General features: G+C 32.6%; 1 protein-coding gene across 1 annotated transcript in view; it reads left to right on the plus strand.

The window, feature by feature from the left end:
* Positions 1-69: 69 nt before the first annotated feature.
* The window catches only part of LOC132744068 (interferon-induced protein 44-like), a 37,732-nt gene continuing 12,626 nt past the window's right edge, over positions 70-25,175 (plus strand). The window contains exons 1-5 of the mRNA XM_060732678.1: positions 70-269; positions 2,799-2,939; positions 3,225-3,396; positions 16,607-16,873; positions 20,088-20,146. Of these exons, the coding sequence (XP_060588661.1) occupies positions 75-269; positions 2,799-2,939; positions 3,225-3,396; positions 16,607-16,873; positions 20,088-20,146 (834 nt within the window). The 5' untranslated portion in view covers positions 70-74. The remainder of the gene's footprint in view (positions 270-2,798; positions 2,940-3,224; positions 3,397-16,606; positions 16,874-20,087; positions 20,147-25,175) is intronic.

Raw genomic sequence — 25,175 nt, forward strand, 5'->3', positions numbered from 1 at the left:
AATTCATGTATTTTGTAAATATCATTCTTTGGAATATCTTAATCTCTCTTACTATTTGAATATAGGACGACGATATGAAGAAGATGAAAAATAATCTGGAAAACATCGAACCTTTAACTGGAATAGGTTTACAACATTACAATATTCTTCTTCTTGGAGTGATTGGAGCTGGAAAGTCCAGTTTTTACAACACAGTAGCAACTGTTTTCGAAAATAAAGTTAAAGATATTGCCCCTACAGCTGAAGAACTGAGTAGTGTTACAAACGAGGTACGCTTTTTTTCTGGCCAATATTTTGGGACTTTTGATTTGCCTTTCTTGTGGCATCCATAAATGCGTCAGTCGTCACTTTTTATTCAAATGACTTCTCCTTAGAAACTACCGTGTGAAATATGATTTAACTTTCCTGGTACGTTCCTTGCATGAAACTCTTCTAAAATTGTTCAAACGATTCTGCTCCACGTCAGAAGAGCCCTGTTCGCTGAAAGAGCAAGCCATAGACTTAAAATAGTTTGTGTGTAGCATAATAAATGCTTTTTTCTTTTATATTGTAATGTTAATACTTCAAAACTCTTCTTAAATACTGCAAGGGCTATAAGTTTATATATTAAGCATTAAATATTGTGTGGTGGACCTCTACACAGTTGTTCAAATTTAAGCCCTTGTGCCTAATTGCCCCTGCCCTGGGGAACATAGATTTTCTTTGTATGTTTATAGTAAAAATATAACAAGTATAGTAGACATTCTTCTTCTCTAATACCATGAAAACTTTAGCTTGTATTTTTTGGTGTGTAACATTAATAAATAGACCTTTTGTTCACATTAAAATTTTATTCTTCTCTTAAACTGATTATTCTTCTCTAAAACTGCAGGAGCTAATTTTACATGAAACATTTTTAGAAGACCTTCACCGAGTATGTTCAAATTATAGCCCAAGGAATTATTATAATAATATCACAATATTGTTCAAATTAAAGCGCTGGAGTTTAAATTGGCCACGCCTCAGGGGTAATGAATTTTCTTATTATCTATAAAGTAAAACCTTTCAAGAGCTAGAACATAGACATTTGGCAAACAACATTATAATGTTGACCTCTACCAAGTTTGTAAAAATCATAGCCCAGAGATCTAACTTGTCAACTAATTCAACTAATCTTTCATAGCAGCCTATGACTTCTCATAGCTTCCATTGACCATTGACTTTCCATAGCAACCATTGGCTTCTATAACAACCACCGATTTTCAATAGCAACCAGTGGCTTCCAATAGTTCTCGCTGACTTTTTGTAGCAAGCAGTTGCCATTTCATAATGACTAGTGGCCTCTATTGCAACCACTGAACACCCATAGCAACCATTGACTTCCATGAGATCCATTGACTTCCATTGTTATGGATGGATCCGTTGCCATACTAAGCAAACAGTAAGTTTCAATATCAACCAGTGACTTACATGCTACCATTGACTATTCATAGCAACCAGTGACTCCAAAATCAACAACTAAGTTTCCATATCAACCAGTGACTTCCCATAGCAACCAGTGACTTTTAATAGCAGCCAGTGACTTCCATAGCAACCAGTGTCTTTCATAGCGTCCAGTGACCTCTATCGCAACCACTGATTTTCCAATGCAACCACTGACTTTCCATAGCAACCTTTGTCTTCCTCACCAGTTAATTTTACAGCAACCATTTACTTCCACAGTCAACAATGACACCCGTAAGCAATATGTGACTCCATAGCAACCATTGACTTTTTGTTGCAACCATGGACTTTCGGAGCAACTATTGTCTTTCAATAACAAGCTAAGATTGAATTTCCATAGTAACCATTTGCTTTCTATAACAACTATTGACCAGTGTTTTTACATAGCAGTCATTGACTTTTTATATAGCAACTACTGACTTCCATAGTAAACATTAACTTTCAATAGCAATGTAAATCTGCCATTGGATTGACTGACTTCCAAACAAATTCATTGAATTTGTTAAACAATAAGTAACTTTTCCCTTACATGTGCAATATTTCAGATACAAATATTCTCTTTATGATAACGATGTTAAAGATTACTATATTACTTATTTTCGGGCTTTTTAGCTATTTTTGCAAGAGGTTCACAACAAATGACTATATTTCCATATGATGTTTAGGAAACTTTTGACTAAGAATTCAAAATCTATTCTCATCATCATTATCATATTATATTAAGAGACTAATATCGATTGTAAATATCTGAAACTGGGTCGTTTTAAAACTAGTATGTTTCTTATGTTTTAGATAACAACACGCATGCATGTACTTAAAGTTGTTATGATGGCGTAACTGGACGTTTTAAATCATTGAAAATTAATTGTTTCATCATTAGATTTTAAATTTTAACCGATATTGCAATATATATACATTTTTTAAATATATTAAAAATAGCAATGCAAGTGCCTATTTATAGACTTTGGCAGTACTTTAAACATGATCACCGATTGTTTCGTTTAATTTACTTCTTTATCATAATGATTAGTTAATGTATATAAAATAAACAGTCAAATACGATGAGATCAGTCGACATATATGTTAAAATTTCAACGCATTAAAAAACGACTTATACACATTTTTCAGAGATGAATTTTGATATTTGATTGCTTTAAACATAAATGAAATCTTAATGAACGTAGGCTAGACTTTTTATTCCCCGTCAAAAAAATATATCTAAAGGCTGTATTACATGTTTTTTATGCCCTTGTACAATGAAGTATTGATAAGTAAATCACTTACTGCAAACATCCTTTCTTTGTTTACATATACAGGTACATGCCTATGATATCTTGAATGAAAATGGAGATAAAATCAACATCAAACTACTGGACATTCGTGGGTATGAAGAAGAACGAGGCTACGAGCATGAGCTAGACTTAATTCTGGATGGAAAAATAGCAGATGGATACGAGGTAAGTAAATCAATACATAATTTATTCTTTTTAACAATTTACCATTCAACTTGCATGAATGTGTTAAAGTTTGTTTAAAATCGTAGAGCCTGTTCAAATAATATCAGATTTGTAAATTGAACAAGCAACACCTTCAAAATTTTAATTGATACATGTTTCGAAAACAATAAGGTTAATAGACTTTAAGCAGGAAGAATAGATAAATGATATACAAACATTTCCTGAGTAAAAGATCTATCTGATTTATTCAAAGTTTATTAAAGAAATTTGAAATATTTTAACCAGTTTCCTGACAAGTCTCCAGCACGTGATGATATAATTATAACAAATACCAATCCTACGATTAACGATCAAGTTCATCTAGTATGCCTTATAGTGGATTCAACAAAATTTAAAATACAGTCCGACAAAATGGTTGACCAGATTGACACCATAAAGAAGCTTATCCGTCGGAGAGGTATTTATGTTTTCATTATATAAGCCATTTATTGACTTGATATTTTTGTAGAATATCTAAATAAAGTTACCATTTAGTATTTTGAGGGATACTCAATTGTTGTCTCCTCTTCATACAAAAAGCAAACATCCTTTTCTTAATATTGTCATGATATTCAGCGGAGTCTAACTCTAGTGTGTCCTATTCTACATCCATACAGAACTACTTGATCACGACTTTTAGAAGAGACAGAAATGACAGTACGTTAAGACAATGATTTATATCTTGAAGTTTGTTAAGTACGGCTTTGTCCTAGTTTGATTGAACCATTCAGATTCGCTTGATTGAAGGTTTAGTACCGTTTTTCGGAAAAGAATCTACTTGTTGGCTATTTAAGGCCTCTTTAGATAAAGAACCTGTTTCTACTTTTTAGATCACCTTTAGCTTTTGTGATCGTTTTTTGTCCGGTGTGCGTCATCCGGCCGTTCGTCGTCTGTCCGTACACTTTAACTGTAAACTCATAAACCGCTAAGCTAATTTAATTTAAACTTAACAGGAATGTTTCTTTGGTGGTAACCTTTAAAAATTGTTCAAAGAATTAAATTCCATGCAGAACTCTGAAACCCGAAAGAAAAACTTAAAATATCTTCTTTTAAAAAAACCAAAGAGCTAAAGCTTAGTTATGATACTTGGCTGAACATCTTCTAGTTTGTGTCTACCAAATTTGTTCAAATAAAAGCCATGGTGTCATAATTGGCCCCACCTCGGGGGTCATTGATTTTCCGTGAAATTATGTATATATTAAAAAGTTAAAAAAGTCTTCTCTTAAAAATACCAAATAACTAGAGCTTAGAAATTAAGCATAAAACATTTTCTTTGCAGTCAAAGTTTTTCTTACTACCCTTTTAATTTTCTTTTATGTCCATTATATTAAGCATAATCATCCATGTCTGCCTTTCAATAAAATAACCTCCTAAACTAGACACTTTATCTGACAAATAAGCATTTGATTCGTCAGTAACAGATCAGAATTTTCAAGCAAACTAATTAATGGAAAAACTAGCTATTATTGAGTGCTCATATACTTCCTATCATTTTGTTCTTTTTGACTAGTTAAGCATTGCATAATTATGTTGATGCGGAATGACTGTTGATTGCTCTGACACATCAAAGCAAATATCAGGTCTTGTTTAAGTAGCTATTCGATGCCATTACACTTTTTTAAAGTTTATTTGACCATATACATTTCTGGAATCTGTTTCCATGTCAACATATTTAAATTCATCAATGCAGTCTTGCTGATCTTGTTCAGTTTGTTAACCAATATACTTGAAGTTATTATCTGATTCTTTCCCGAAAAATAAGTTCCTTCTAAAAGGCAAAATAAATACAGCCTTTCCATTCAATGTCAATCGCATGCATGGGAAATATGTCTTTTAAGTTTCCTTTGTGAAACCAAGGAAACAGTAAAGTAGTTTAAACTGTGTTTAAACATATATTCATTTACCACAACACATAATTATCAAGACCACATTGGAGGATGCACAAAAATTGCTTGTTGAATATTTTTGCCCTGCAAAAGGGTAGCCAGTTAAATGTCAATTGTATTATTTAGTAACAAAGGCAGAAAGAAACATTCTCAACCATTCTTTATAAAATCTTGATGAAACTGATTTGATGTTACATTCTTCTTAAAACCCCTAACAGCTAATCTAAGCCCTGTTATCCTGTCAGTGTATGCAAATACCCATCTTTTTGATATTGTACATGTAATGTTTTTTATACTTACCAAATTTCATTCAGCTTTCTAATTCATTTTCCTTAGCATTCTCAACATGTGTTTCACCATGTCTTGATACTGAGACGTGAACTACAATTACATATTTTATTTCATCATAACTATGCCCTTCCTAAATATCTTTACAATCATTATATTTTTTTTTTATTTCCCTCGTCATGGGTATGTGGGGGTCGAGGGCACCTCCTTCCATACCTTACAAAGATTTTTTTTATCATATCTATATACACATGTATCAAATATTTGTTGATTTAGTAACAATTATTGTCATTGAGTATTAATCACAACTTCACATTTCCACAATAATATATACAAATGTACATACACAAAATAATATACAAACAAAATCACAAGGAAAATAAAAGAAGAGAAAAAAGGAAAGGTAGCTCATACATTGAACAGAGAAAACATTATGTAGTTGTTTCTTATACTCAAACTTTTAACAAAAGCAATGGCTGTATATTAATAAATTATAAATTTATATTACTTTAAAAAGAATTAATGATTTTTTTGAACAATTGTCCAATTTTCTTATGTTATCTTTTGTATTTGTTGCACATGGATCAATAATTGAAGAGGCTAATTTAAAACTTCTAAATTAATCCATCTATAATTGGTAAAATATTTTTTTCTCCTACATATAAATAAACATATCTCTTTTATTCTCTAGACATAGGATATTGTACTTGACTGGCTCTTTTTTGTTATAACCTAATATAAAAGTTTGACAATTAATATCAAATAAAGCATCATGATTCCTAACAATTTTAATAATTTCTGTAATCAATATTTTGACAAATGAGCATTCCCAAAATAGGTGTAACAATGTTTCATGTTCTGATTTACAAAAAGTAACATACTTGTAACAGATAAATTCCATTTTCAAAAGAAGGTAATTTAGTAGCTAATATTCTTATGTGTTAGTCTTGTCTGAAACCATTGCAAGTAGAATCATTGGTAATGTCAAAACCCAACTATGTATTTATTCCAGTCAGATTGACTTAATTGAAAGCAAGTGTTCCATTTAGTCTGACAAGTTGGCATATCATCATTTTTTATGTATATATTGTACATGTCTGATGTACCTTCAACACAAAGTAGTTTAGGCTTTAAATAACAACATATAATGGGAGAATAGGAGGCAATTTCATAATTATCACATAACTTTAAACTTAATACACTTCTGTATTTCTTGACAGCACTTGTAATTAATTCATATTAAATGAAGTTTACTTTATCTTGCTTCCAATTCATTCCTTTCAAGGAAAATACCATTCACATTCATAATATCTTTGATAAACCTTATACCTTTATCATACCATGTTTTTATAAAAATAGGTTTTCTATCCATCAAAATATATTGGTTATAGAACAGAGGCATTTCTAACAACATTTCCATAGAAATAATCGGTGTTTTTTCTACAAATTCTACATAAGCACCTAAAACAACTTTCCAAAATGAATTTTTCAAAATATTATTATATATATGCTGTATATAACTTTCCACAATTAAATAGCTTCTTAATATCTAAAAAGTTATCTAAAATAGTGTAACATTTATCACATTCAGATGATACAATTCTTCTTAACCATGAAAATTTTAAACTTTTCATGTAAGCACATACATCAATCATTTTTAGACCACCATTTACATATTCTTTCACCAATACAGAAGATTTCATCTTTGGTGTACCTTGCCACACAAAATCATAAAACATATTACTTATTTCCTTTAACATCTGAGAATTTGGATTTGGAAGTGATATTATATTTTTCTTAAGGCTTGTCTTTAAAGTTATTTTGGGTGTTCAAATATGCCAAATTATGTCTTCCAGACCTAACCGTACGAAAAACTATGGATTTTACCCATTTGTCACTGCCTTTGTTTCCATTCATTATCTGTTCATCTACAGACTATATTTTTGGCTTCATTTCAAGTGTAACAACAGGTTGTGTTTGAATATAATATGTACATCAGACTGTTTTCTAAAATATTACCTCTGGCTGAACTGCTCCGTGCACTACTTGTTCCTTATGTTCGTCATAATCTGAATTTTTGCCAGCGCCTGTTCCTTCTAAACGTTCAAGGCCATGGTAAATAATTATCAAACTGTCTCTACAATACTTTCATTTGTCATTGTATACAGCGTTTTCATTCATATTAAATTTCGAACCGTTCAAGGACAGGAATGGACTTTAACTTATTCACAGTCATGCTTAACAAACACAACTTTGTTATCCTGTCCTATGACTGTCCCTGGTCTTTTCCATCATTTATTATCATCTCTCTTGTAATTAAGTTTATAATTATGCTGATAATATTCTTCTGATGCTCTAATTGTGTGATGGCAATGACTCTTATGAGGACTTCTAACGTGTTGTTTGCTCCAGAGCTAGTGGCTTATCTGTAAGAACACCAGGCAGATTTGAATTACAACCAAACACAAGTTGATACAGTTTCCACCATATACTATAGACCATTCAATGCATTTACAACCTACACCAAAACAATCTCTAAATCAAGCTAAAATATGGGTCCCTACATCCAAGGTCACACTTAGAGATCAAAGATTAACATAGTCTGTAATAGGGTATATTTTGTGTCCGATCTATAACTTCTTCATAGTTCAAAATATTTTAAAAATACTTAGCACAAATAGTTGCAATAATAATACGATATGTCATGCACAACACCTGCACCCCTTCCTCCAAGGTCAAGGTCACACTTAGAGGTCAAATCTTAACATGATAGATTTTTAAATTCCGTGTTTCATTTTATTTCTTTAATAATTTTTTTGTATTTGCAGATCTAGCATTGATCATAATTTTGGACTGAAAGTGTTTAGATCCATACCTCAATTTTTTGAAATAGCACAATTTAATGCTTCCCGAGGCGGGGGATGTTGGTAACTACTCTGTTACAAATTCTTGTTTGTATTGTTGTGATTAATGCTTCCGAGGGATCACTTGGTTCCAGATTGTTTTACTAAAAAGTCTTATAGTGTTTAAGTTAAATCTTAGAATACAGGTTTATTTCTTTTAAGTAGTCGATCAATGTTTTGGAAAGAACTGAGTCAAAAAATTCTAAAAGTGAATTTATTCAGTAATATCTAGCACGCACCTGTACAAGATCATGGCAAAAATGTTTTTACAGTGAAATATTCATTGCAATCTACAAAAAGGAGCACCATCGCCTGTCAAACGGTGAAAAAATGTAACCCTAGAGTGTCCTTTTCGACAACTATGAAGAAGCACCTGATCATGACGGTTTACAAGAGATAGATATTGCGTCACGTAAAGGCTTTAGGTAAAGTGGTATCGGTTGAGTATTTTAAGACTCTTCAGCAAAAGCACCTCGTATTCCCACACGGTTTTGGGTCAAAACTAATTTCACTGACTTAGTTTTTAAGATCATAGTTTCCTTACCATAGTGTTATCAAAGTTTCGACATTTAATTGATAATTAACCAGGGAGTGAATCTAAAAAAAAAACAAATTCGTGAACAATTATGCTGTAAAATGTATAAAAACGCTAAATTAAGAGCGTTTGCTTCAGCAGTTAATTTAGATGCATAATTAGGTAGTGTCATTCAAGATGTAAAATGATTTTCAAAGACGGCTGCAACCTTCTTTGCAACCGTCCGTGTAAATATGGAAAAATCCTTCTTGTTTTTTGAATTTGAAAATGTTTCATAACATTTTTAAGAGAATTGGATGACATTCTGTAATCATCAGGTTTATCTTAGCATAATTGACATCTTTATACGTCACATTGACTTATTCGACCTTATTGGTACTAATGACATTCAGTTTTTAATCAAAGAGGCATGTTGTCCAAACCATTTCTTCAGAGATGTGGGCATCTGCTGGCTTTTGCATTATCAACACCAGTCACAGTAAATTGCCTTTTATCTTTTATCTCAAACTCTGAAAACTCAAAAGTTTGAACACCAACTCAGGTTCTGGTTGAGACATAATGACCTTTTAAGTCTTATACAATTTTTTTTGTTTCAATTTGTGACATATACCTCAATGCGTAATACCTTGCTAGCATGAATCTTAACAAATTTGAAATTAGCTTCGTAAGATTCATATAAAGGTCATCTTTCTTGAATATCATATTTGAGAATTCTATCTTAATTCTATATGATGTTCAATGTGTCTACATTCAATACACCGAAAACTCTTGTCTCTTACTGATTTTTGTCATTTTTACAGAAGTGACAATGCTATTGCCTGACCTATTTTACGCGTTCTTTCTTTTTCTTAGAACATCTAGAACATGTTCCAACCGGCTTGTCACATAAATCTTTATACAACGCCTTTTTTCTGGGTAGTTTTTTCACCACAACTTGTTTTACTCGACAGGCGATATGATTTTCATGCGACATAAGGACTGGAGATCCTTATCACTAAAAAATAACCGTAAAAATTAAGGGATTTATTTTTCTTGATTGTTTTTTATTAATTATTTCTGATCACTTCGTGATTCCGCCACACCGGCACACGACTGATCATCATATTACCAATTGTTCTGCTACATTTTGCAGCAGATAACCATACGTGCAGTATATCACGATAAGATTTGAAAGAAAAAATTCTACTATATGATAGGATATTATTATTATCAGACAAGTTTTTAAATTGATTCGATGTCATGTCATGTCATAAAACTGTGTGTAGAGTATGTCTGTCCGCAACCATTTTTGTGCATACTATTATCCTTGGGATGGCGAATATTTGCCTGTTATGCAATAATCTAGCGTGAAAGTCTGAGAGAAAAGCAGATTTATGACGCTTCCTTTGATGCGCGTAAAACTAATTTGAATCGGCTTAATTTTTTTATAGCTCACCTGCCACAAAGTGACATTGTGAGCTTTTGTGGTCGCTTTACGTCTTGCGTCCGTCCGACCTCCGTCCGTCGTCCATCCGTAAATTTTTACTTTAAACGACATCTCCTTATAAACTACTTAGCCAATGTCATCCACACTTCATAGGAATGTTCCTTTCGTGGTGACCTTTAAAAATTGTTCAAAGAATTTAATTCCATGCAGAACTCTGGTTGCCATGGCAGCCAAAAGAAAAACTAAAAAAAACTAAAACTAAAAACATCTTAGATATTTTGCAGGAAACATCTTCTTTTGGGTGTTTATTAAGTTTGTTCAAATAAAAGATGGCGTCAAAATTAGTCCTGCCCCGGGGGCCATTGATTTTCCATACATGTATATATGTATATCATGCAAATTTAAAAATCTTCTTATAAAAACCCCAAAGAGCTAGAACTTAGATATCTGTTGTTCCCCTTTGCAATAGTAACCAGTTATGTTTTTCGCGCAAGCACCTTTTCAGATGCAAATATGAGCTTTGTGATATCAGTTTTTGATTTAGATTTTATAGATTCAGATTTAAGATTTTATTGCCAAATACATGTGGGCATTATACCCGTGAGAACACAGCATACATACATACATACATACATACATATATACCATACCATACCATACCATACCATACCATACATAAATACATACATACATACATATATACAGAAACATAATATCAAGGTCATAAACATATATAACATATATTTAACATTTATTGTATATTTCAGGCATAAGTTTGAATTAATATGAACAAAATAATCATATAACAGCAAGGTTTAAATGAATCTGCTATATATTACAACACTACTTGTGTCTTGTTAAAGAGAGTTTATATTCAGGTGAGCGATTTCAGGGTCATCATGGCCCTCTTGAAATAAACAAGCAATTAACACATGAAATGGAATTTATCAACGGAGGGATCCGTGTCAAGCATAATTGTTTGATCAATCAGAGACTTAATTTTCTTTAATTACATAATATGTATGGTGAAAAAAGTCGCAGAAAATGTTTGACGTTACTTAATATCTTTATGAGAAAAGATAGAAAAAGTCTGAAACACTGTTTCCTCGATAGAATGATGATAGTTTTATGTCCAAAAAAATGAAAACTATACCTTAGATGATGGGACGATTGGAAAAATTGAAACCGTCTTCGTTCAATAAATTATTATTGTACAAAGGGATAGATTTTTTAAAAAGAGGTCATATTTCTAACAAGATCAAATATTCTTTAACTGCTATAACATTTCACATTAACATAACAATTACTTAATTAAATAGAAGTTGATGTTAAATGGTATGGTTAAGGTAGTACCGCAGGTAAAGTTACTGTTGTATCTTAATTCATTTAGTCTGTTTGAAAGTGTGTCACTATTATTTTGTATAAAAAAAACACTTTTGTAGCGGGAATTTTTACTTTTTATGATACTCTAGCAGCATACTGAAGCGAACTCTTTTTTTCGACGTTGAGGGACTATTTACTGGCGATGTTCGAAATACACCTTTTGCTACTAAGCCACGTAGGAATACAAGGAAACGAAAAGTAGATGATTTGGCTACAGAATGTTTTTATTCTCATTTAGATTTATTGCTACCAAACGGCGATTTTAAACCCTTAATAAGTAAACTTATTTCATCTGAATGGAAATCAAATAGGGACATAGGTATATTTAACAAAGTTCACGATATCAACTCATGTCTTTATAAATCACCATCTCAAATTTCTTTATAACTGCTTGTGGTCAAATTGAAAAAATACTCACTTATGTATAGCTTGCAATGAATATTTTACAGTCAAACATTTCCATCTTGAATGTTATGATTTTGCACATGTTTGTGATAGATTTTATCGAGTCAAATCACCTTGGGAACATTATTCCTCAGTTCCAATTATAGCCCTTATCGATTACGTAAAGGAAGTAAACTTATATTCTAATATTTAATTATCTCGCTGGTGCGACTCAGTTTAAATATTCTTATCATTGTGTTCGGGTCGGTATGACCAGTATTGTGTCAGTGTCGACATTAAACCTGAACAGACAAATAAGCAAAGGTAAAACTTTAGTTGGTACTATGACATTGGTGGAGGAACAGTGGTCACTCGGGTCAAAGTAAATGTTGCAAGGTTGATAAAAACGAGTTTTACAATTTTGTTTATGCAACCTTTATTTATAGACTAATGTATTTCATGTGTAGATACATTTGGTTGTTCTATTACTTTAGATGGAGCTAGGAATAACTAGGGTCAATGTCACTTGTGCAAAAATAAGATTTCTTACTTTAACAGCCTTTATTGACCATCAATGTTCTTGTGTTCAGAGTAATTGTGAGAAACTACAGGCTAAGTACATAACTTTTTATAAAAAGTCCCTTTACTATTAGGTGTTCACAACAGCAACATGTTTCAACATTGATGATTGCTGAAAAATGAATATTTTTTTCACTTCATGTTTTTCCATGATTTTTTTCATAAACATAGATCCGTCGAAATCATATGAAGCTTCATCATTATGTGGTTGATTCATATTTGCAGCATCTTCTGCTCATTGATATTTCTAAAGATTATTTAGTACTTTAGCATCTTCTCAGGTGTACTTTTTTGTCCGTATTGTTTCTCAGCAATCACTTACTGGAATCCATAGGAACTTCATATAAAAATACTTCCGATTTCCAACAGAAGGTTTGCGAAATAGTAGCATTTTTGGTTGAATGTATTTCACCAAAAGTTACTGCTCCCCTTTATGATTAAATTCAACAAGACTGCTTTAAATGTATCAAATTGTATGAGCCCACGAAAAAATCCTAGAAACAAAGTGGTGCGCCTCGGAAGATAATTCACAACAAAATTTAACATAAGAATTTGGCAGAACTCGGTGTTTGATTGAGTCTGTAACATGAAGGGATAATGAATAGGTGGGCACACTTCCTCACGCTCCCTTAGCACTTCAGCATAGCGGTACTCAGTGTTCCAACACTTAAAGCTACATTGAATAAATATGTTAAAATAGTTTTTGCCGTCGGCCTAAAAACCAAAGCATTCTACAGTTTTTCATTAACCTTTTTAACAGTATCGTTGTAAATCTCATCAAATATTGTTCATAAATTAGGATTTTAAATGGAAAACCCCCACGGTAACACTAAAGTTCGTATACGAATTTTAACATGCAAATGAAGACTATAATCAGCTCGTGTATGCGGCTACGTCACGGTGTTATAGGTGCTATCCGGAACACAGCAAAATTAAGATTTTCTTGTGCAAGGACGACACTTTTACCCGTTTAAGCTTCACGGTGCACGAGGCCTGTGGTTCAGAAAAAATAATCATCTCATAAAAAAGATTAAATTTGTATGAAAATATCCGTTACATGGCGGAAAATATTACCGTTAAAATTTAGGACTGCTACTTATAGTCCATGTTTGTTGATTTAATATTGATGTACGGATGATCTGAAGGCGGAGTTTCTCATGTCAAACAGAAATTGTACTTTCCGAATTCGCCCAATAAGGTTGCAGGCATTTGTATGCTCATTAAACTCATTTCTGGTTTGTCTGGACTAACCCAAAAATAAGATCTGGAGTCGATATGAAAAACCCAACCTTTTAATGAAATGTCGCTATTTCCTTTTTTAATGGAAAAAATTTTATTTAATGTAACTTTAATTTAAGCCTCATTACTATTGAGATTTTGTCCATTAAATAATATTCATTTTCTAAAATGACACGGTTTTCTATTCACCTTGTTGTGAAGGCTCCAGTTTCCTTACTTTACGACACTTCCAAGCTTAGAAACAGGTTTATTAATAAGCGAAGGGATTACATAATATACATAATTAATATTTTACTTAAAAATTTGTATTATACAGAAAAAGTTATAAGGCCCGAATATTCGACTTAAAATTTAATTTATCTTAATACTTGATAATATTAAATATTTAACTATTGTGTTTTATGGACATTTTATTCTTATCATTTACTAGTTTAATATTAAATATTATACTTAATTTAATTGTATTTGTATTGATACCTTATTTTACCGTTACCCAGAATAGAGTAACATTCTTTTCTATAGTTACACACACTATAAAGAGATTGGTTCTAATGTCACTTACACTGGCCTTTAAACTTAATGAAATACTAGTTTTTTATTTAGCATATGTTTATAAATAATTTTAGTTTCTTAGAAGTAGTTTGATTCTTTTAATTACTTTGTAATACTTAGTCATTATTATTATCTTTTGTAAAACAAATTAAATTTTTTTCATGTTTAACTTTTCCATGCATTACTACCTATTATTAGGATAGTAATGTAAACATCTAATAAGCCCTTGAAAATTTATTGCTGAATTCTGTTTGGCTGACCAATCAGATAAGTTGTTACAAACAGGGCCACCTTTATGTAGAAAGCCCCCACTGGGCTTTAATAGTTCATTTAATCAAGTATTTTATTCTGGACTATTCAGAAATCATGGAATTTTAATAGTACATAGAGTTTCACTTCAAAGACAAGATATGCATATAGACCTTTTAAGGTCGCTAGCCGCTTTTCTCGCGCATGTGCAATCTGCGTAGGGCAAAAAGAGATCGCCCTACAAAGAAATATAGTAGAAGTTCATAGCCAATTTCGAGTTGGTTTATGGAAAAAGGTAGAAAATTATATGAAATAGCTTTTAACAAAAACATAAAGGATGCCTTTATAGCTCTGTGGCCAATTTTGATAAAGAGATAAATAATTCCCTCTTACGACCACGGAACTGACATTGACATTTAAATTGTTGTAAAAAAAATATCTATTATAGCAAATAATAAAGAGTTCATCATAATTGTTTTTGAAATAATTTATATAAAACCTAAAGAAAATTTAAAAATATATGATATCGAGGTTAATTATCATTCTGAAAAAAGTCAGAACACGTGATAATGCATTTTAAGTTTTCAATTTACCTGATTTTATCCTTTATCCAACTGATGCCGGACAGACAATTTTAAAATCACATAAACATATTTACATATTTTTTCAAAATATTGAGATGAGTAGTGGGTAGTGAAGTAACACACTATTAACATCCGGTTCCTCGTAACACATTTAAAACGTCATACTATTTGTCATATAAAAAAATCAATAAAAACTGATGAGATTGTTATTTAGATTACGATTTTCATATTTTTACTGATGAACTACGACGTGGTATTAAAACGTCCCGGTTGAATAATATTATAAACTCGCTGGAAAAAACAACCGGTCGCGTGCCAATCTGTTTGACACTTACTGCCTTGCCAATCCGCTTAGTTAAAGGAAGTGTACAATACAAAGTATGCAATAATATGTATTACAGGGGTAATAAAATTAAATATTTAACACCCTGCTGGTTCAATTTAAATTTCAGATGGAAAAGTCGTCCAGTGATATCTATATAAGAGGACCCTTAAACATGCTCTTTTTTCATAGAATTATTAGTCCCCCTATATTTTCGTACATCTGTTAAAGATACGTTTTACGTTTTAAGTGCCAAAATTACTGTTTTCTGGGTGACATAACTTGAAAAGGTTTTAAATATGATAAAATGTAGTCATCGTCATTGTGTGTTTTGCCGTACGCAGAATGCGCATGCGCGAAATACAGAATTCGTTACTATGGAAAAATCGTATTGTAGGAAGGTCTATATGCGACATGTTCTGGTTCATAGATTACTTCAAGGTGATGCCCTTTGTTTAATTTTCGTTAACTACATGTATGTTTTTTTTAAATAAAAATTTCTCGCACAACGATTTCAACTTCACGAATGAACGATCTCAACTTCGTAAATTCACGATTTCAATTTCGTGAAATCTATAACTCATGAATGTGAAATCGTGAAGTTGAAATCAAAATTGAATTCGTGAAGTTGAAACCGAGAATTTGTCAAATCAGGAATTGACAGGACATTCGTTATTTTCCTATTATTATTCCAAATTTAATTTTAATGGACAGAATGCATTCAAATATTGACTATACTGTATAAGAATTTGAATGTTAGAAAAGTTTTTCCATTCTGTTAAGGTTTCTTACCGAGCGATATCCTTTGATCTAATGATATTTTACTCTTTTTTTTCAAATTGTGATTGATTTATTGTGGACTACTAGCATTTGGACATTTCAGTTACAAACTCAGTTTCATCAAGGAATTGTTTCGTTCCCAGGGTCCAATCCTTATATGTTTTTGTTTCATATCCTCAATTCTTTCTTGTAGTTTTTTGTTTGTGTGCGTGCATGCGTATATTTTTGTGTGCGCGTGTGTAAGTGTGTGTCATAGTATATACTTTTAACCGTAAAAGCCTGTCAAAATCAGACTTACCCTTACAATGGTATCTTCTTTTAAATATGATTTATGGTTTCTTTATGATATAAATAATAAAAAAGAATATGAATCTAAATTGCGCATTCAACGTATCTTTCATCAAGCCATTTGAATTACTTGTGGTCTATATAGGTGCCTAAAATGTATTATTCCATAGATCATACCAAAATCACTTCCCATCAATACGTCTGTTCTTACGCTCAGTCTTCTATTTCAGGACTTCCTTTAGTAGCTGTCGCAACAAAATTTGATCACCTTTGTCCGAAAATATCTGAGGATGCTGATCATATTTATTTGAGTCCTAAAGCTAAAGATGAGACTTCCGCAATGTCTGAGACATTTGGTATTGAACTGAGACATATATTTCCAATTGTCAACTACATAAATGATCACGAAGAAATTACGCCAGGAAAAAATAAACTTGTGATTGAAGCTTTGCATTCCATGATGCAAATCACAAGGGATCATCTTTTCCACCACAGAGGTAATGATAATTAAATATATATGTATCTATAATGATTAAATTTAGCATGTAGAACATTACAATGGTCATAGTATATGTTATGTTAAAATGTTTATAAGGGTCTCTGGAACAATGGAATAAGTCAAGGAGAAAACGCTTAGACAAACACATGTATAACGTGAAAAGCATCAAGTATAAAATTTAAGAATTGTAAAGGTTACTACACCTTATATATTGCCTAATGTCAAATAAGATTCTTCAAATATTGCTTGATGTTATTCTTCTTTTAATAATAAAACAAATATTTGAATTATAAAAAAGCAGAAATCTCGGGTTGCCCCTATATTCTGTGACAAGATTGTTTAAAAGCCATAATAAAATAGGTACGAATTTGATATTTAATGTGTCATAAACCCATTGGAAACATTTTTACAAATTTACAAAGAGAGATATCAATTACCAACACAAATATGCAATAAATACCATGACAACTATTTGAATCCCGGCGCACGTCAAACGTCAGAGATGGCGTTAAAACTATATAAAGCAACTTCCGCAAATACTCTCAGTGGCATTCAACGCATGAACGTTGCAGATTTACCAATAAATCGTCAAAACAAACTTTAACCATGTGGTTGTTAGTCTCTGTTGAATGTTTTGATGGCATACATTAAATTTTTGCACCTGCTTTACCTATGGAAAATAGGCGGTTAAGATCTGTCTTCCTATCCGTTTTTTTCCTTATTTTTAAATTCTGTAGTACAGAACTCTGGTTCTATTCGACACATTTGTTGAAAAATCTTAACATGTGTCATCCCGAAATACTCACAAAACCTGATAACTATTCACTGCGCCGCTAATTCTTCGGACGTCGCCATTTTAACTTTCTTTTTTTCCATGAGATATTTTCATTTTACCGTATCTCGTACGTTTCTTACAAATTTCCAACTGAAATTTTCTGAGATCATGTAAACAAAGCAGGGGGATCAACGTGATATTGTGCAGACACATCATCAATTATTTGAAGTTTACTTGACTTATTTATGCCTATTCATAACAAAATGCAAATTATTTGACGTGCGCCGGGAACACAAATCAATGTCGTGATATTGATTGATTTTTTTAAGTAACTAGAGTAGATTCTTTGTAAATGATTTGTTGTTACGTAAAATAATAAATTTTTAGGTTGAATGTGTGAATATTATCTATTGGCGTTATAACTAAACCGTCTGTAAAATTTGTCACGGATTTTTGGACAACCCTCGTATCTTGACATTAAATCCAAATAAGTCTAATCCTTAAGACGATAAAATTATAATTCGGTCGAATGTTGTTAGTCGTCGCCTGCACGCACTAAGATGACATTATGGGACAAATATAAATGTTAATTCCTTGTACACTTTACTCTCGGAAAAACACACCTTGTTATGGGTTGACCTTGACCTCGAGTCTGTATATCCGTTGCATGGGTTATGTACATTGTCTTGTTCAGGTGATCTTTTTTGAGCCAATGCTGAAGGAACTCTTTCAAGGGATTTAGAACTTTGTGATCTTTACCTTGAGACGATACAGCAGTGGCATAGATCCTGCACTTAACTGTGTTAAGGTGAACATTCGAGTCAACTTTGAAGCAAAAACGACGGATGGACGATTGACTCCATTTAGGCTATTGTATACCATAAATTATAGTCGATGTTTCCCGACATTCTCGAAAACTGCTTTACAGTTCCCTGTTAAACTACAAGATCCCAAGATTTTTCAGATTTTTCTCTCCAGTTTTATTAAATATGCATAGCATATTTTCAACAAATATAAACAATGTTGAAAATCAAGCAACAGTCTACTTTTTTGGGCATCGTTAATATTTTTTTGTTAAACCGAAAGAATTTAAATCAGGCGCTAGATCCGAACAATAACAAATGTATTAAGTTAAGCAGACTGTCTTGTATTCGTGTTTGTGTTAAATAAGGGCTTACGCCTAAGCATCAATGTTAAGGAAAGGGAAGGAGATGAAAATGAAAGCGATCCTGATAACGACAGACGTTTATTTAATACATGTTGCCGGTGTTCATTTCTTGGGGACTGTTCAGTAATTTGTGGTACCAATGAGTACTTTTAACAATGGTAAAAGTTACCAATGTCAAGAAATACCCGGAGCAGTAATATTAAGACAATATCCCAAACAAGCCGACTAACGGACAGACAGACAGACTCCAGAATAGCTCCCTCCGCATCACATCGTATTATTGGCGCCAGTTAAAAGTAGACAATTATCATCAGGTTATTTTTTATTCATTTCTCTATTTTTTAAAATATGTTGTGTGAGTTAAAATGACAAGTTTGAGAGATCCATGTTAATAATATACATAAACATTTACCACTTAGTCATGCATCAGTGTGCATGTATCAGTGAGTGTTTAAAGGGTTGTACAGGTGTTCAAAGTAGCCCAGTTAAAGAGAAAATGTTGTCGGTGTAGGTAGAAATGTAAACTAACCAACCAATTATCAGTAGTCCAGCGTCCGCTGTCCTCTCCGGAGTAAGCTGTAAAAGGCTTTAATATGAAGGTCCAAAAATGATGTTAATGTGATAGAATTTCAAGAATTCATTTTATTCAGTTAAAACTATGAAAAATAAGATAAACAAGAAAGGTTGCCATTCAGAGAACGCTTAACCCAACACTGAATGCCGCTCTTCCTTGTTTTGTTATTTTTTTATTTTTAAATATTTAGACACGTGTTTTTGGGAGTTTTGATTCAAGAAATATTTGCAGATTTGTTCATACGGTGGTTATCATGGAACCTTCAATGTTTCACATTAAGGCATGACTCCCCCCCTCCCCCCACCGTGATCACTATAGACAAATGAAAAAATGACAACACAAGTCAGTTATAGGCCTTTATTAAAAGACACCCTTATTGTTTTATAAATCACTACCAAGTTTGTTCAAATCAAACCTCATTTTTAATGTCAAAAATTGCCCCTGTTGTCTGAGATCTACGAGACATAAGAACCTTTTAGAAAAATAACCTTTCAACAACCCCCTTTTAAAGCTTAAGTTAGAACAAAGATTGTTTAGCATTGCCATTTAATTTGCTCAAAGGCATTGGATTAATTGTCTTCATTGCCGTCTTGTATATTTTCCTTCTAAGGGCCTCAAAATTGTTGATATTAAACGCTTGTATCTAAATACTGTATCATATGATTATCAGCATTGACTATAAATTTTCTTTTAAGGAGCATTGAGGGACGAGGATAATAGTTGGTCCATGCGTGTTAAACGATTACAAGTCTGCGTAAGTATAAGATCACTGTCATATATACTCTCAGCAAAACTGCACACTGTTTTAATATACCCGCATCAGCATTTGTTTTGACATATTCAAAATTGCCTTATCTCAATATACATAAATGAAATGCATTTTCAGTTTTCTGTGGAATAACGGCTGGTAAACTGATATAGTAATTCTTTCCTTGTTGGCACACGCTCGCAGTCTTTAAACAGCAAGCTTCAAGAATGTAACAAAGAAAATGCCGTCTTACTAATATTTCAATAGCTCTATTCAAACAGATTGTATAGTTGAAAAAATCTGAATGACACTTCTAAACATTCATATTTTAACAGTTTTCTCTGAAAACAGACAATTCGCTTTTCCGTCCAGGGCATAAAGCTTTTTGTTATAATATGGATTTTTATTTTTTAACTCACATTGCACATCATCTTCACTCAATTGACAAAGGCTAGGTGGTGTAGATATTTGGCATGAAACATTGTATAGTGAATCTCTACCAAGATTGTTCAAATTATAGCCCTTATGTCAAAATTTGCCGCGACCAAGGGGTCATTGATTTTCCTTATATGTATATAGTAAATACTTAAAAACTATCTTCTGTTTCAGTCCAAATATCCTGGAAATTGGTGAGAAAGGATGTTTTTGTAATTTATATGGCAGTCTCGAATATCGGTTATCTGAGGTCGAAAACAAGGTCATTCAGCACAAATATGGAAAACCTCGTTAATACTTTAGAGGCTAAGATTTTTGTCAAAATATCCTGGAAATTGGTTAAAACGATGATTTCTAGCTCAAGTTTGATTTTGGGTCATCTTGGGTCAAAAAGTAGATCATACAGCTCAAATATTGAAAAACCTCGGCTATAGTTTTTGGTCAAAATATCCTGGAAATTTGTCAGAAATGTTGTTTGTATCATTTTTAGCTCAAGTTCAAATATAGTTTATCTGTAGTTAAAAACTAGGTTACACAGCGCAAATATTGAACCTTGCTAACACTGTAAAGCATACTGTTTAGGTCTAAATATCCTTAAAATTAGTCAGAAAGGTTGTTTAGATGGTTTCTAGGTCATGTTTGAATATGGGTTATCTGGGGTAAAAAAACTAGGTCACACAACCCAAAATATGGAAAATATTGTTTACATTCTAGAGGTAATATTTTCATTCCAAATTTCCTGAAAATTTACCAGAATTTTATTTTGATGATTTCAAGCTCAGCTTTGAACATTGGTCATCCATGGTCAAAATTTAGTTCACATAGGCTTGGTTTATACATAATTTATTTTAATTTGATTATGTAGGAAGCTATAAGCTTATAGACACATTTCCAAATCAGTTCCTGAAACCAAACAATACTGAGCAATGAGTGTAAAGTTTCTTAATTAAGGAAACGATTAGCCCCTGAGGGGGTTGGAACCCATGCGGCTAGCAATCATTAGATAACTTGTACGAAGCGTTAATCACACAGACCTAAAAAGGAAAAAAAAACATGTTGTCACACTAGAGGTTACATTTTAAAGCCCAAATATCATGGCCATTGGTCAGAAAGATTGTTTGAATGATTTCCAGTTCAGGTTTGAATAAGGGGCATCTGATGTCAAAAAGGTCAAAGCACATAAAAAGGTATTTACGAAAAAACCTTATTAACAGTCTCAGGTGCAGATATGAATGTTATGATATCAGTTTAAAATTATGGCATTTTATCTGCCTTTTATTCATTGCCAGTCTGCCTAAATAATCAGGTGAGCGATATATGGGTAATCATGGCCGTCTGGTTTTAAATTTAGTACAACGTGATTCTACAGAGACAATATCACGAACTGTGATCCGGATGTACGCAATCCGTAATCGTATCAAACAGTCATTGAAATGATGAAACTGCTTTGGTTTTGATATCTGTAGTAATTCGTGGCACTCAAACTAACAAATGATTAATTATTCATATAAATGATGACCAGTGTGTTGATCTATACTGTAACTTGAAATATCACTACGGCCTACTAGTGGGCGAACACTGATAAACGACCAGGGCGTACCGGATACCGAGATCTTTCCTAATCACTGTTGTGATACCAATTTGAACGTCCTCGGCTATTATTCATAAAACCTCGGAGTTAATACGGATTGAAAGTAGTTCTACCACCTGGTTTCAGATGTTGATTTTCGGTAATGAAAAACAATGACAACCATGTTTAATTCAATATGCCCACTGATCTATAATTTTAAACACAACTTAATGTCTACAGGTTTTTTTGGGAAATAACTTGTCAACAAGTATTAAATTACTGTAATTTGTTTATATAGTCAATTTCTTAGAGTATGTTAGACCGAATTACTGTATCCGCTCTGTTTAATCATACTATTGAGTTCAAAGTCCTTATCCGAAGACTAACGGAGAGGGCCGAAAAGTTTTGATTGTTGTGAAACGTGACCATTTTGGATGACATTTCTTCTCCTATTTATATGTGCTTTAGCGTTAGTGACGAAGCAGATTGTGCAAAAATGAAACACGAAAAATTGACGCTTTTATGCTCCCAGAAAAATTTCGAGGGAGCATGTAGTCGTCGGGTCGTCCGTCCGTCCGTACGGACGTACGTCCCGAATTCGTCAGTGGGTAGGTGACTATAAAATTCAAGTGCCTTCCCTCTAAGAGAGCCTGCCAAAACAAGAGCCTTTGTGTGTTGATTCCAGTTCCCTAACTTTGCACATACCTCAAACTGAGTTTCAAATATCTCCCAATCACTTTCACCTGAGTAAAGGTCTGGCTTCAAAGTTATTGAATTGTTCTGACTTCTATGATGTATAGGAAAGAATGAATAACTTCTATTAGTGCGCAGTTCAAGATATCTCTGCCTTTGAGTTTGCGAAGGACTTCTGCTAATATTTTGGTCACCCCCTGCTTCTGAGTCATTGTCACCCATTTGGCCTGTTAATTGTATATTTCTATTTACTTCATCACATGAGGAAGACCTAATATTATTGTCTTCTGTATTTGTAAAAACAATTTCACTTCCAGAGTCTGACATTATTATTATATTCTTTCTTTTTTTTCTTTTTTTAATGGTGATTAACTTTTGTGTAGTTACAATTCCTTTTTTGGTATTTTATAAAAGTCTTCAAGTTCAAGGTCAATTCCAGGAAAAATGTAAACAATTCCTTTAATCCTTTGATTCTGACACCAATTGTAACAATTGTAAGCTAAGTCAAAAACTGTTCAAATAACAACTTTTATTGATAAAAAGTTAATTCCACAATTTCTTTATTCAACTCTGAAAAGCACTAAATTTGCTATGTTTAACAATAGAAAGTTCCACAAAATGCTTTGTCACAAGTTTTCACGACTGTCAGGGTTTAAAGCCAAAATGCAAACTGAACACAGCCTATCATGGCTACTTATATAGACTCTGAAATGGTCAGGACTGTCACAATTGACCAATCATAACATTCCATTTGGCCTGGCAGTCTGGCAGGAAAGACAGGAATTTCTTAAAATGGCAGCCATATTGACAGGAATAATTTAGAAAAATGTAAATTAACAAAGTTAACTAATAACAAAATATGCAATAAACACTTGAATTACATGCTTAACTTGATGCACTTAATATCTGGACCAAAAACAATCATGGTTATAGCTTAGAAAAATGAACTATTGATATAAAAAGATTCCAAGTGCCAGGAACTTGAATTTTCCCTCCTGACAAACTTAGAGGTCATACCGGTCATCAAGATTATTATAAAATACAGCAATGCCACTTAACTATTTGGAAAGTAACTTATGTCTTAGGTAAATATGGATTGCATTCTATGTTCTTACATGTAAAATGATAAGTGTTTGTATATGTTTATGAAAATAAATGCATTTAAAGTTTCGAATCAAGGTAGACAACTCTTATTAGCCATTATGATGCCAGGATAAACATAATAGTAAATTAATCCTTTTCTTGAAGTATAAACTTTGTTAGTGTGCCTTATATAGTCCTAGAGCCTCAGAATATCCTATATCATGTTCTTAATTCCTTCATTTACCAGAAAATTATCTAAACAAATAAACTCAGCAAATATGAATGGCTAAGGCAAGTTCAGGAATCCTGACCGGTAAAGTTCAGGAATCCTGGCAGGTAAGTTTGAAGCATTGACTGAACAGTATTACCTCACTCATCAATAAATTATGCTAGTTTGATGTTCAAATTGTCATAAAACATATTTTGTTTTAAACTGATATATTCATTACAAGGTCCTAAAAGTAATTTAGTTGATAAACATTCACAGTCCCTTACACTATTGAGACGATGTGTCGCGCGTAAAATTTGGGTCGCTAGCTTGAAGGTCATGGTCACAGCATGACCTTGCAGCAATATCGTGTCCGGCCCATAACTCCGTTATTTGAAGTCGGATTTTACAACTATTTCACAGAAATGATCACCATATTGAGACGATGTGTCACGCGCAACATTTGGGTCGCTACTTTGAACGTCAAGGTCACAGCATGACCTTGCAGCAAAATCGTATCCAGCCCATGCCTTCGTTACTTGAAGTTTGATTTTACAAATATTTCACAGAAAAGATCACCATATTGAGACAATTTGTCGCGAGCAACACTTGGGTTGTTTTTACCCTTTGAACTTTGTTTGTGACTTAACTCTGACACTACAAGAGGTATACCTTTCTGTGTCCAAAACCTATTCGGGGAGCATCACCCGGTTCAACCGGCTCTTGTTTCAACTTTCTTTTAATTAAGATGTCAGTACTGATGATTTACGCATTATACCTAACTAGATCTGTCCCCATGTTTAAATTGAAATTTTATGTATGCCGATTTCATTTTACAATCTGGAGGTCATTGGCAATTACCACTCGGATATGTTGCCTGTCTTAACAATGTGTCTTTTGGTGTCTTATTTATGATATGCAAGCTTCATATCATCTTATCTACTTTCTTGCATTTTATTTAGTTCGACCAATTGTTTTGTCGTTTAGAGCACATGTATTCTTTTACCTGGGGATTATACGTCGCTTTCGATGAGATGGCAAAGACA

This window comes from Ruditapes philippinarum, unplaced genomic scaffold (genome assembly GCF_026571515.1).
Source record: "Ruditapes philippinarum isolate M1 unplaced genomic scaffold, ASM2657151v2 ctg4816_1_1_1_1, whole genome shotgun sequence".
In the NCBI taxonomy this organism is placed as follows: Eukaryota; Metazoa; Mollusca; class Bivalvia; order Venerida; family Veneridae; genus Ruditapes; species Ruditapes philippinarum.